At 39.0% G+C, this 14,885-nt stretch overlaps 1 protein-coding gene across 4 annotated transcripts in view; it reads right to left on the reverse strand.

The window, feature by feature from the left end:
• The window catches only part of LOC306842307 (calcium-activated potassium channel subunit alpha-1a-like), an 82,633-nt gene that overhangs the window by 59,523 nt on the left and 8,225 nt on the right, over positions 1–14,885 (reverse strand). For all 4 annotated transcript variants that reach the window (XM_079372477.1, XM_079372476.1, XM_079372475.1 and 1 more), the window contains exon 2: positions 11,289–11,432. In XM_079372477.1, coding sequence (XP_079228603.1) covers positions 11,289–11,432 — 144 coding nt within the window. The remainder of the gene's footprint in view (positions 1–11,288; positions 11,433–14,885) is intronic.

Consider the following 14,885-nt stretch of genomic DNA (forward strand, 5'->3'; position numbering starts at 1 on the left):
AAAGCTTCCTAGCCATATGTCTGCTCTGACTGTCGGGGAGGGGCTATGAGTCCCTTTGACCAGTAAAACCAAGCTACTAAGTAGTAGTGTGGATTGAGAGCCCCTTTAAAACATCATACTCTCAAACATCTCCAATATAACATGTTGACACAATGAGAAATGGCGTCAAGCTGTAACACAGTAGCCTGATATTTGCCTCCTCAGCATTAGCCATACTGCAGAGATACTTAAAAAATAATGCAGGTTAAAGGACTTAGAAACAGAATCTTGCCTTAAACCCTTTGCAGCTCCACACAAGTGCTCAGTTTGTGTTACATGTTGTATAGGTTGGAGTACTGTAACTACCCGCAGCCTGAAACCTGATCCTCTGTTTGTTTGACATCCGTCACCGTATACAGTGAGTGACCTGATCTATGGGTACTGACGACATCCGCTCTGAGCTGTGAAAACAGCGCTGCTGTTCATGAATATTTTGGGTCAAGCTCCCCTTTGTCACACTGTTCACAACTCTACAAGGTCTATTTCAATATCTTCTTGCTTTTTGTATTTCAGTGATGCCTAGTCTACTTTTGTCACACCAAAACAGCTTTATCTGCTCTGTTGTAAATAGGAGGCTTAGTCGTACAGTTTTGCACCATTATTCAGCTATTAAAATGTCCACAATCAAAAACATGCAGCGTAGAGAACCCCAAATCCCGCAGTGGCTTAGCCATGATTTAAGTCACCCTGGAAGCAGTCCAACCACTCTCACAGTGATGCGTAAAGAGCTTAGCATGGGTGGGGATGGATGTGTCTCCCTCCCAGCCTCTCGCTGTCTGTCTCAGCTAAAATATGAGGTTGCAATTCATTTCATTCTGGGGTTAGAAAACAACTGAATGAAGGAGAAGAATCCGTGGTGAAATAAAATGGAAAAAGTGTTAGTTTTGTTGTCTGAAGAAATAACTTCGCATATTTCTATTGATGTGCAAAAAGAAGTCTGAAGTAAAGGCTGTGACTCCAGAAATGGACAAAAACTTCCCTGCACTTAACAATTTCAATAGAAATTTCATTTTTTTGTTAAAATTTAGCTTATGTTCTGTCTCTTGGAAGCTGAACATCCTGTAACGGTAGTGGTTGTGTGTGTGCTAAAGAATTGATGGGATGCAGGAAAAATGATGCGTTACCTCAGCTGCAGGGACACAAAGTAAATCCATTATATTTGGTACATACTGTTCTGAAATGTGTCACATTCATAAGCAAACAGAAAAAGAACTAAGCTTTAGTATTCTTTCAAAGTTGCAACCTGTCAAAAACATCTATTAACCTCTGCAAATTCATTTTAACTAAGTGGCTGTGTTAATAAATGAAAGTGAGCTTGCCAATAAGAAGGCCTATTTGGTGTAAAGTGCCTGCTGCACAAATAAAGAGCTCACTCATTTACACTTCCTATAAGCCTGCCTTTCTTCTGAGAGAGAGAACGGAAGATTCAGGTCGTGTATGTGACGACTGTTAATAAAACCTGGAGAGTCAAATTCACGATTGTGGGGGAATTTGTTGACATAGTTTTGCTTGTGAATTGGATTTTTGAGGAGGGGTGTTTCCTTGGTCCTCTTCTCTACAATATGTCCTGTCCTCTGAGTGTGTTGCTAATCCACAGATTGTTTGTGCCAAATGAGATCCTGCTGAAAACATGGCCGCCAAAGAAAGAGAAGTTCCAAATTAGAAATGCTTTCTCGCCTCCGTCCCTTGAGAGATGCTAATTCTCACACCTGATACTTGCTGCTCCAAAACGAATGATGTGATTGCTGCAAGAATTTGGCCCTGTGAGTGCAGAGTGAAAGATCAAGCCTCTCTCAGTCTGTAGACTCTGCAGGCACAGATGGCCACAGGTCAAGGCTAACTCATATAAATGTGTCAAAGCAACACTCAGATTTGTCTGCATGCTGCTTTGAAGGCAATCACTAATGATGTTGTAAGTAGACTGAATCCAGGCTCCATTTACAGAAAACCAAATAGAAGGACAGCTTTATGTTTGCATCAAACTTAAGAAACTCCATTAAAACTGGCTATGATACTGCAATGTCTAATGCCCAAGATTTCTCTCTAGGAGTACGTTGGTTAAACTAATTAGCAGCAGGCAAGCCATATGTTTTACGCCTTCTTAAAAAATGTAACCTCCAAAGTTTGAAGCGAACAAGGTAATGTTCAGTTTCTGTCCATAAAAAATGAAGAGAAAATTTGTGAACAATATGTTAAGGAGCTTCTGCATATGCACAAGGTCCTATCTAAATGACTACAATGAAGGTAAAGGTGCAGTATGCTGGTAGTTATGTGAGGCTGGAGTCTATTTCTGGCTGTTGGGTGTTTTTGAGCTACATGCTAAAGTCTCCAAGATAAAACGTTTACTCAGAGAAATGAATATGAATATAAAAGACTATGTAATGTGTGAAGCTATTTCTGATGCACCAGATTCAGTTCAAATTAATACAAGAACGACAAAGCAGCAGGAATAATATTTCAGCCTCTAGTGATATTATCTCGCCGACTGTTACATTAGGATTGTAACTAATGTCTTGTGTCCTGCCTGTCTGTATACTGCTACTGGATGCCTTGAATTTCCCTCGGGATCAATAAAGTATCTATCTATCTATCTATCTATCTATCTATCTATCTATCTATCTATCTATCTATCTATCTATCTATCTATCTATCTATCTATCTATCTATCTATCTATCTATCTATCTATCTATCTCTATCTGGTTTGCTATGAGCTACATGCTAATGTCTTCTAGCTAACATGATTATAATTTAAGGGCTGTAATATGTGTAAAGGATACTGGAGGCTGAGCAGGTTGTTATCACAGAATGGAACGCCAAATTATTACTTACTGTACTTACTTACTTAGATAATCAATCAATTGACACAAAATACTGATTTGGAATAAAATGATTGACTTCTTCTGCTCAAGAACAGTCTGTTTGAATCTACAGTTAAAGCTGTGTCCATAGCAACAGCTGACTCTGTAGACTTCATAAAATGAAATCCACCATTATTACTCTCAGTAAACTAAAATGTTCCACTGACAGGTCTGCAGGAACCACTCCATCACTCCAAGTGGACTTTTTAAAATTTCTGTCCCTTCTCTTCAAACACCACTGTACCTCGTACCACGTTCTGTCATGTGTTAACGACAAGTGCCATCTTCAGTGTTGTAGATGTTTCTGTCAAAGCCATAACTTCTATTTTTCCATTAATTCTCTTCTTCCTTATTCCCCCTAAATAGAAGGAATAATATCAATGAACAGGGCCTTCTTCTCACAGATTGATATAATAACAGTTTGTGATTAAAATCTGTGTTTAGAGCTGCTTCGCCATCAGTCATATGCTTTACTTACTAACGGTTTGTTCTTCTTAAGACTGTTCTTCTATCGCATTGATCAGAATCAAGTGTTAAACACAGCCCTGTATAAGTTGATGGTAGTTGGATTTTAATGTTTACCATCTTAGTTGTGTGTTTTTTGTGTAAAAGCGTGTAAATATTGTCTTCACATAAACTGCAATAGTTTTGCAAGTTTACGGCCAACAGTGTTCAATGAACGATGTTGATCAGATGTTTCTCGTTAGTATGCTGCCAAGGAACTACAGTTTCTAAAAATTCACCAACATTTTTGTAAATATTTGCGAATTTAATTCAAATATCAAAATAATCAGGTAATTTTGAGTGTAACTTCAATCACATGTCTGAGCCATGTATTCAAACTGCATAACTTTAAATTATTCTAACATGTTGGCAAGAGGCTTGACAGGACAAACGGGCTAAATTTAATCAGTAGATAGTAAGAACCTTTTCAACCCATGGCAATAATTTAATGTTGATACTTACAGCAGAATTGTTGCATTTCATTTCAGAAGTGTCACGTTGTTAGTATTTAAAAATTTTTTAAATAAACTTTTTAATTGTATTGTTTTGTCCAGTGAGAGCAAAAATCTTTAATCAGCTTACAAGTTATAGAAAAAGATGATGGACCGAGAAATAACTTGCTTTCAACAGTTGAATATTCATAACGCTATTGCTCTTTTTTTCCACTTCTAGGAATAATTTTGAGACTCAATTATGAAGAATCAAGTTAAGATGTCCTTGTTTTGGCTGAGGACAGCAGAATGGCATTGTTTCTTTCTGGAGGGCTTGCTCAAAACAGGCCTGGCAGCTGCTGTCACCCTAAAATAACAGCAGAGTGCCACGTTGTTCACTCTGTTGCACTGGGTGCGGTGAAAGTCACACACGATCTCTTTGGCACCAGAGTCCACAGGTGGCAAACAGCCTCCTGTCTGTGCCCCCAAAGCCCCGGCATGTTCGGAGAATATCTGTTACCTCGCACCCTAACCTGAAGCCAAGAGTCAATGGGGAATGTCAAGAAAAGGGCATGTTCAGGGAGTGTCGTTTGAGTCCTTCAATGCTGATCTGAACACTGTGGAAAGTGTGTTTTTAAAGAAGCACTAAGCTGAATTCCCAGTATGTGTAAGAGCTTCCATCACTTGTGAATGCCACTTGGATGTTTTTTTGTGTGCTGCTGCAGTGCTGTAAAAGAAGAGCGCCAGTCCCAACAAAAGTGTTTACTCGTTCCCTCTGTTCACTCTCATCAGACAAAAAGCTTTTCCATGTAGTGCCACGATTGCTCACCGAGCCTTTCAGAGGAGACGGAGGTGAGTTTGTCCGCCTGATGAAAATGCCCTTCTGGCCCACCTATAATTTGTTTCTGAGCTCTTTTTTTTTTCCAGCTCTGCAGCTGCTCCCAGGCGTCATAAATAGAGACAAAAGACTTCACCCATCTGTCAGATAGGACTTTTATCACATGTTCACCTTAGAAATCCTAGACATCTCTGAATCTGCAGTTCTTTTTGACATTTGGAGATGACAAGCTTTCAGTGATTTTACAGGCTTTTAAGTCTGTAAAGGTTCTTGATCTAAAGAACACTGGTTATAGGAAGAGGAATTTGGTGGGGGGAGGAGTCAGTATATCTTCAAAGTATAACTACGCTCAACAAAAATATACCTCAATATGCAAAAAAAAAACCCTGTACAATAATAAATAAAAATAGTTGATTAATAAATATGAGAAAATAATATGCTGCTGACCAGTTTGCAAAGACCACCCATTAGAGTATGAGGTAATGCTACTTTTGCTAATTTGCTTATGCTAATTTTTCATATATTTGCTTCTATATGCTATTTTTGCCTGATCCGTTGAGAACTACTTGGTTCTAGCCATCATTTTGAAATCAGCTGACTTTACACTATAAATGTTAGCAGTTTTTGATAGAGGGTACACACTTGTTAATCTGCGTGGAAATTGAAGTCCAACAAATGCATCGGCCAGATGATCATTTTGGTATCAATATTAGCATATTAAATCAGTATCAGCTAATTTTGTCACAGATATGTGCAGATGTTACAAGATTTGTTCACCAGTCAAACAGAATTTAATTTAAGTTTCATTGTATTACACTAGCAGTTATCTTCCACCAGCAGAAGGCGCTATATGGATTACAACAAGTATTATCACTTTCCAGAGTGTAAAGCAACGATGCACTTATATGCACAGTTTCCAGTTGAGGGACTATCTTGTGTTGGATATTTATTTTGTCTACAAGTGTGGAACTGCATTTGAGGGATAAAAACAACAAATGTGTTTAATATCTCAACAGATCAAACACAGATGTAAGTAAGATATCGGCCAATTTATCAGTATCATATTTTAGCATAGACCCAAAAATCACATATTGGTCAGGCCCTAGTGAGAATCATAAAAAAAGTGCACGTAACATCTTCAGGCAGCTCCTGCCTCGTAATCATCAGGTTTAGAATAAAAAAACACATCACCAATTGCAAAAATTCGAACGTGAACTGCTCGTAGCCATGTTAGCATGAATTTTCCTGATGCAGATTTGCTACGACATATTTTGTTCTGAATAATACGGAATGAAACAACAGGGCCCAGATGTTGCCTAAAGCTATACTGGGTGATTTAATGCATGGCAACAGTATACCTAATGTTTACATCACCCACAGACAGGAGACAGGAGCCATGGTGCCAAAATGTCAAAACACATTGACATCAAATTTAAACAGAATTCTTCAACATTATCCATAAAACAGCTGATCAAAAAGGTATCCACATTCCTTTAAGCATAACCCCCCACGCCACTGATAAAGAACAGTTACGTTTTTGTATATTAAATTCCCATGCTGAACAATTGCACTGTGAAAGACCCTTCTTATTCAGACAATAAGAAGACATACAGCAGTATAAATTAAACAGTTTCAATGTAGAAACAGCCTGGCGTTGGACTATTGCGGATCATTCTTCCAAGTCTAAGAAAATCTCATTGACTCTGCTCAACCTTTGGCTGCGTTCAGGGTTAGAGGGTAAACCGAAAAGTGCAGGGGGGAAGCTCAGTGCTTCCATTAATAGAAAACCTTTCTTTGTTCACAATAATAGCGTTGTGACGTCCCTGCCCCCCCCCCCCCCCCCCCCCCCCCCCGTGGATCTGTGGAAAAGAGCACAAGTGGGCTAAATGTCACTCAGCAGGGTCCCATCATTTAAGAGAAATCACATTTCACCCTAGAATACACTTTCCTCACATTTGCTCCATCACACTTTAACCATTTTACTTTTTCATGAAGATAATATCTATAGGGAAAGTGCGACTAACAGGAAAAAGATTTACGATATAACAGGACACCTGCTGAGGTTTCTTTGGCACAGGTACAAGCTGCAGCCACCTGTTCAGCCTCCAAAGCCGGTTTTGTTTGTTTTGACGTGGGTAAACATTGAAGTGATGACATTTCTCAATAAATAGAGAGGAGGAGGGTGGTCCTTTATGATTCAAAATTGACTCTAGGGGAAAGGGGGAAAACAATAATGCATTTAACTGACTGATGGGACCCATCTGTGCCCCCAATCTGAGGGAAACCATGTCTTTACATACAGCGTAAACGTGCGGTCCTTACTGTTTCATTTGAGTGCAGGAGGAGAGGAGCGTTGATCTCCAGCAGATAAACCTTTACAGACTGAAAGGTCATCAGGAAGTGTCCTCCCCGCTAATCAAATAACCCTGAAGGCGAGGTTTGATCTTTTACAATCTGCTGAGATGGAAGGCCAGCCAGGCGAATGAAGACTGAGCCTGTGGGCCGTCCTCCAGCCAGACTGCACCTGTTTATCACTCAGCATCCTCTGGCAGAGGTAAACAGCTCTGTGTGCACCAAGGAACGCTGCGCTTCAAACGTGTCACACAGATTTTTGTTGAGGTACCTTAAAACTTGGTTTTAACAAGCATGCTAAATCAGTGGAGAATTGATCCAAGGTACAATAAAAAAAAACCCACAACCCTTAAACTTGTCGTGTCTTGTGAAAAGATCAAAAATCAATCACAGTGAGGATGTTTATTTTATATATCAACAAGCACTTAACCTTTTCATCGCAAGTCACAATTCAATTTTGAGACCAACAAACACAGCTACAGTTACATATGGCTGATGTATGATAGGCTTGTAACTGGAGTTAAGGAGAGAAAAATACACAAAAAAATTAAGAGCCTAGTGTTATTTATTTCAGTCTATGAAAAGTGCCTTTATTTGGGACAGAAGTCATTACAGGTCCGGCTTTTAACTAACTTCAAACTAAAGTGCTCAGCAAAGATTGGAAAGACGATAACATTTTCGAATTTTGGAATAAATTACTGATTTGATCTTTCTTTTTAAGCCCTGCCTTTATTTATGATGCAACTCCAGGCAAGTACAAGAGACTGGGCCTTAAACTGGGAGAGGAAGAGGGAGTACGGAGAGAAAGAAAAATGGATGTATGTAAGGGTGTGCTGATTTGCAGCTTGTTGCAAAATATTATTTTTCCTAATAATCCTCAAATTATTGTTGTCGTTACAATTTTTTTTATTGCCTCCCCAATCTGGATTCTAGGTTGGGCTACTTTCAACGGTATTCCCACAGTAAGCCAATGAGAGCAAGTAGACCAGGAAGCATCACCAACAGGACGTTGCAAACTCCTCTCAAGCTCGCGTCCAAATCGTACAGCCGCGCCTGAACGTCTTCTCAGACTTCACCCATAGTGTTTATCGCTGCAGAACAGACAGAACAGCAGGACAGCCAGCCCACGACTTAGATTGTCTTCCATATTTGGGTTTTTTTGTGGTCTTGCTGAATTGTCTAGTTTGTGCGTTGGAGGATTTTTTATGTAAAAAACGGTTGAAGCTGTGCATGTGTCTTTGGTCCCCCGCATTTTAAAATCAGTTCAGACTTTAAAACCGTCTAGTGTGTGGCCAGCTTGAGGTTGTCTTCACGATGACAGTCAAGTAAATGTTACACTTTGGGGCGCAATATAGCCTACCGCTTCTATCGCACATAAAAGCGGCTATAGACGTGGTCGTGGGATCAAATTTGACAACCTCCACTCTCTCCTCCCCACATTTCCTGCATCTCTTTAGCTGTCCCAATAAAATATAACTTTAATACCTGAAAACTTATTTTTCTTATTCTCCACCTTGCAAATGGCAGCTTGTACTTTTAGTGTCCTTGCTTTTGTTTTAAAGTTTGATTTATTTCCATCTCTTCTTTTCTCTGCTTCTGTGACGCACTGTACACCAGATACTATTTTAAAATGAAGGGCTTTAGAAATAATTGAATTTGTAGAGATATAAACCAGTGTTTGTTTTCCTGATCCATAAACCTACATCACAATCGCAAAATACTGCAGACATCCTTTTCTGCTGTCGATCCTTTTTTTTTTTTTTTTTTTGCATAATCCTTTTTGCTTAAAGGATCAGATTTATTCTCTCTTTAACTCCACACATTTGCACTTGGTCATTTTAGCAGGTTAAATTGATCAAATTAATTAGAGGTTATTTGTTGTACTTCTTTTAAATTCACACCAACCACACTCGATTGTTGCAAAAAAAATGATATTTCTATAATGCTCTTTGCTGGATATTAAAGTGTAAAATAAATTGATTCATCTTAACTAAGGATTAAAATTAATAAAATGCTCGGATGGATATTTCAATACTAAATAGGCTGCTTGCAAAAATGACATTTTTAAAGACAACAACGTGGGTGAAGACGTGGGAATGGCAACTCATCTGTACTCAACAAGCATACGCAGATAAATGCTGAAACAAGAAAGAAATACAAACACATACAGCCATTCATTTGAGCCATCTCATGCTTGTACTCCAGTGTAAAAATGTCCTCTGATGGCTGGAAATAGGCTTTAATGTCCCCCTCTTTACAGGCTGACATAGAAAACACACATCTGCCATGTTTAGGTAAGCTGCAGTTTCCATGGTTACAGACGAGCAGCTTGCTAAACAGTTGTGTGAAGCCGTCATTGAGACAGAGCACTTGAGCTACGCGTGCACACACACACACACACACACACACACACACACACACACACACACACACACACACACACACACTTACAAATTGACTGTCGTGTTGGTTCAAAGTGGAAAACGAGGACAGGCAGGATGTTGTCAAGCTGACATGCTTCTGTTAGCACTGTGGCGCTGTCATTGTAACTGTGTCTACAATCTTCTTATACCATGATGCACAAGAAGTCTCTACCCTCAACCAGTGCTAAAGTATTTCACTTTTGGAGCCAGTCTGTGATAACTGGAGGAGTCATTTGATGCATGTAGCCTACCAAACATTTGGCTAACCAAAATACACGTTGAACTAACAACTAAAATGGACAAAAAAAATCCATCAGGTTGATGCAGTCCATAGCATAACAGGCTCAAGAATTTCATTTGATTGTTAAAAGTAAATAATATTAATATGTAATATCATATCTAAGAATTGGTTACCAATAAATTGGTGAGTTGAACTTTTCTATGATTCCCCTTAAAGTCAGTGTTGGTTGCTTTTAAAAACTAGCATGATTTCGAAAGAAACACTCAGTCCGTTCTGTGCTCCTTCAAGAAGCCACACCCCTAAATTACATGTACAAGCACCATTGGTCCAAAAGCAGACCTCAGCTCAAGCTTTGAGTGTGGGTTCGTACATGCATGAGGTAGAAAACGAGCAGAGAGACAGGGAGGCATGATAGGTTCATGAAATTGGCACCTCGTGGCAGACATTGGCCAAAGTATTTACAGGCTTAAAACTGCTAAAGATGATGGATTTTCTTTGTTCCGTTTTCAGAGCAACTATTAACGGCTGTCAAGACCTAAAGACACCCCCAACTAAAATCTTAAAAAGTGTATCTGGAAAAAATGACCTACCCTGTCTTTAACTAAATAGAAACGTTTTAATAATAATGTGGCACCAAAGCCCATCACATGAACTGTTATCACAGTCAGAAGGCAGAAATCATGAAACTGAACAGTGTTTTGTTAAGAACAACTTCCCCTTTCCTTCCCAAAAAGTCAGCAGCTTTCATCCACTGTACACTAAGAGCTTTGTTCATTTTTCTGATCAAATCATAATAATGAATGAGGCTGCCTGCCTAACATTCATGATTAACAACCCTCAATTGCTGAGCCAAGTGGAGATGCTGCACCACATTTAGAGGGGAGTGGGTGAAAGTGGGATCAGCCCCCAGCAATGCGGCAAGCCTTGGCATGGAGCTCCCACTCATGTAATTTCATTTCATCACTCCTTAATGCTACATGTGCATTGCCAAGAATATGTATCTTATTTATCAAACACTATTGGAAAAACAAACACGCACAAAATAGTATCAAAACGTTTAGAAATACTATCTTTAGGACACACCATTGCCATGAGAAACAAGCTGACCAAATGCAATTGTTAAAATCAACATACCCCTTCCTCCCCCCCCTTCTGTTTCTCTCTGCCATCTGAGGGCATTACGAGGTGTCTGACCTTAATACACTCCTTAAATCTCTCCTCTTTGTTGCCCTGGCTTTGTTTTGATTTATCTGTCAGAGAGATAAGCTAGCAAGGTATGCTCTTCAAAACGTTGAATTTATGCATCAAAAGAGCAGAGAGAAATTCGAGAAACATTCAAGCATGCCTGAATTGTGGCCTGTCTGATTCACGTCTGCCCTGGCTCTGTCCAACAGTAACAAATATTTTCAACAGACAGATATATGATGCTAAGTTTAACCCGTCTGCAGAGCTGTCATAAGAAAGTCTGGGGGTGATGATGATCTTCTGTCATGCTTCATCTCGCTGACGTCTTAACCAACAGCATGCTACGTGTCAGACTGAAGTAGCTCAAGACGTCAATCATAGATTAGAAGAAGGATGATAACTGAGTGTGAACTCACCAGAACTCGTCCTGTCAGTGTCTGAGCAGAAATCATGACTCCAGCCCAGTCTTTCACCGAGGTCATCCAGCCCACCTCACTAGCTGCCGGGTCTTCCTTGTCCGTGCGCTTGATGCCATCACCTATGGTGAGCCGATGGACCTCCTAGAAGACCAAAAGACACAGAAGGTAATGTGAAAACATCTGGAATTTTGAAAATGGTAAACTCATTTATGTTATTAAGGTTGGATAATTAAACACTTCAACTGAAATCCATGCAGTGAAATTGTTCATGTTTTCTTGGTGTTTCAGGAAACATTTTTGTCCAGCTATTGCATTTTGCCAGTAAGCCTAAGCATCCTGATTACTAGAGAGTGTATTATTAAATTTATCAATAGCAGTGTGTAAGAAAACTAGCAAATCTGACCGTTAGCTGCTAACAACATTACAAGTTAAATTCATTGGTCTTCTTCTTCTGTCTTTATTCAACCTTCCCAATTTTAAAAGTAGCATGTTATTTAGCCCAAAACAAGGTTGTTTTCCAGATATGTCTAACTTTTTCATTTTCAAAGCCATAGCTGCAAGCAGGGCTAACATCAAGATTATAGCGAGAGCTCTTTAGTACCGTACTTGGATGATACGTAAGGTCTATAAAAATATTTCTCACTGAATTACTAAAAGTTGTTATGGCTAGTGAAAATTGTACAGCTAAGTCTTAACAGTTAAATTCACATTTAACCAATTACAAGCTAACATTACTGTTAGGCTAGCTAGCTAGTAGGATTAGTTAAAAGGCTAGCAATAACATTAGGAGGTTAAAATATTTTTTAGCTTTTGTTGAAATGTCCCAAATAGGTTTTAAAAAATATTTTAACTTGAAATATGCCTGAGGCCAATCCATTACCACTATCCTGGGTTATTTCAGGTATATTGAGGTTGCAGGGAAATTGGTCTAATTAGCTTAATTATGCCATTTGCAAACCAGGGACAGGGTATTATTCCATTATAACAGTGTTTTACAATAAAAGGGTCTTTTAGCAGAGGAAAATAACCACCATGTGAACTCGGTGAATGAATGATGACATTTTTGATTGACAACTATAAAAACACAACATAAACAACTGCTCAAAAACTCAATTTACCTCTTCAAATACAAAAATGCTTCATTCTTTATAGTGACCACACTTCAGGCCTTCAAACCAAACCCACGCTCAAACATGCTTACATGCTTACAGTAAACATTCAGAGAGGGAGCAGCACAGCGACTCCAGGAGTGTATCCATGGCAGCCACTGAGCTCCTGTTGTTTCTGCTTCACTGAGTGGGCTGCCTGCCTGCCTGCCTGCCTGCCTGTCTCTCAACCTGTTTGTCTGTCTCTCCACCTATCTGTCTGTCTGCTGGGACGTGTATGATTCACAGAGCAGGAAATCAAGACAGGATGCAGGGGTTAGCAGTGTTCCCTGATGAAACTCCCTACAGCCTCAAGGCTAACACAACTTGGACACTTTACCCTGTGATACCCTTCTCCTCTTTGGCCTTAATAGTGTCACACATCACTCTCCCCAAGGCCTTTCCCCTACAGCGTCAGTCATGTGAGATCATTTTATTCAGTTTACAGAGTTAGATGGGAAAATGAGCAACCCACAGTTCAAAATGAAACAGTTTATTTGGTTTCCATTAACGTATATGCCATGTGCGCACTACAGCAGCGTTCCTTTTTCTTGAGGTGTTTATGTCCGAGATCTCAACATGCCACATTCTCCAGATGCAGAATGGGCTTTTGTGTGTCCCTGGGATAGGGCATCAGCTTCAAAGAACTCTGGGCATGCAACTATGTAACATGTGCTCTGCTTCCACTCCACCATAAATCATCTTAAAGCTGGACAGGCTGCAGCTCCACTGAAATAAAGCCATGTACAGATATGATCCACAATATAGTGTACATCTAGCAATCATTAAACAAAAGCAACATTGACATTGCATTATATACTTCTGAATATACTTCTCCAGCTCTCCGTCTACTACATTTATTTCCATTTTATACTTTGGCTATTATATTTAATTAATGTATTAATTTATGTTGCTGTGTTTTGTTTTGTTTTTTTCTTCCAATTTTAATACAAAATACTTTTGCCTTAGTGAGATTAAATTAGGCGTTTAGTTTGATTAAAAATTGTCCAGCCCTTGAAATTAAACTTGAAGTGGCTTAAAAATATATAAATACCTTCATTATTTCTAAATGTTGAGTTATTTTCTCAAACAGCATGGCAGTGTCATTTAAAGCAAATGTTACTCAAGCAGGAGGAAACGGTGTATTTGCAGGGGACTATTTATAGCTGTGGATTTGGATGCACTTCTGAGTATTTACGGCAGCAGGATGGTGCATCAGAGATTGACTTTAAATAAAGCACAGTGCCCACGTTTATTGAAGTCGCATGTCATCTAGTGTGACATTATGGCTCTGGTGCACATCTTTTCCACATGTCCTTCGATATTTTCAAAACCAAGATCCATTTGTTTCTAAAAACCAGTATTGCCTGTGTAAACCAAAGTCAGGATGTGTAAGTTTAATCCTTACCAAAAATCAAGCTCATTTACACCCCCAGTTTCTTAAAATTTAAAAATTAACCATTAAAATTGAGAAATTACTTTGAGAGACTTTGCCATAACTTTAAAGACCAGCTGTATCCAGAAAACTTTTTATGAAGAAACTCTAAAGTCTTTGTAGATCGTACTTGTGTAAGATAACCAACTTAACATAATTTATCTCCATGGTTTCTGAGAGATGGGATCCAAAAAGCTATAGAAAAATTAACCACTATTTGTTCTGTTCTTTTAATGGATTACGTAGATAAGGAGCACGTTGAAAAAGACCTAGAGTGCATGCTTTACAGTTTACAGAGAAAGTTAATGAAGGTCGAGCACACAGGGGATAAAGTGTCCCTTTAGGAAAAACTTTTTCACAGGATTACTTCCATGTTAGTTCAGGAAATATGAACCACATTTGTTGACAAAGACACAAGAAACACTGACACACTTAATCTTTCAACATAGATAATAACGGATTTAAAGTAACGGTCCTTTATAACTGTTATGTTTGCATTAACATGTAAAAAGACAGTATGAAAATGCACACTTGTCTTTAAACTATAAAAACTAACCAGCCGTCATCAATCTGTATATTTCCTGAACAGTTAAAACTGGGCGTCATTTGCATAGTTGAGAGAAGGGAGCAAGTGTGTTAATAAAAGAGTTAAAGTTGAACATTTATCAACAGCACAGTAGGAGAACGTGTCCGGAGCTCATAACGTTCGATATTTATGGTTTCACCAGCAGCGATTATGCTAATTATCATAATCAATCAGAGCCATGCAGCGACCCAAGACCTCGGCTCTGTCAGAAATAAACAGAAAGGGATAAACAGCACTGTTCAGCAATTCTATTCATCTGGTGAAATAGCAAATATCACAGCTCCAGTCACCTCGCTAAACGCCAACTTTTGTGTCGTGTGCCATCATGAAAATTTGGTGCAGTGCAAGGTGAAGTATTTTTTTTCTGCATAGATGTGGAAGAGAATAAGGATCATGCCTTAATGGCAGAAGTCTGGTGTGAAAAAAAT

The sequence above is a fragment of the Symphodus melops genome (assembly GCF_947650265.1).
Source record: "Symphodus melops genome assembly, chromosome: 21".
In the NCBI taxonomy this organism is placed as follows: domain Eukaryota; kingdom Metazoa; phylum Chordata; class Actinopteri; order Labriformes; family Labridae; genus Symphodus; species Symphodus melops.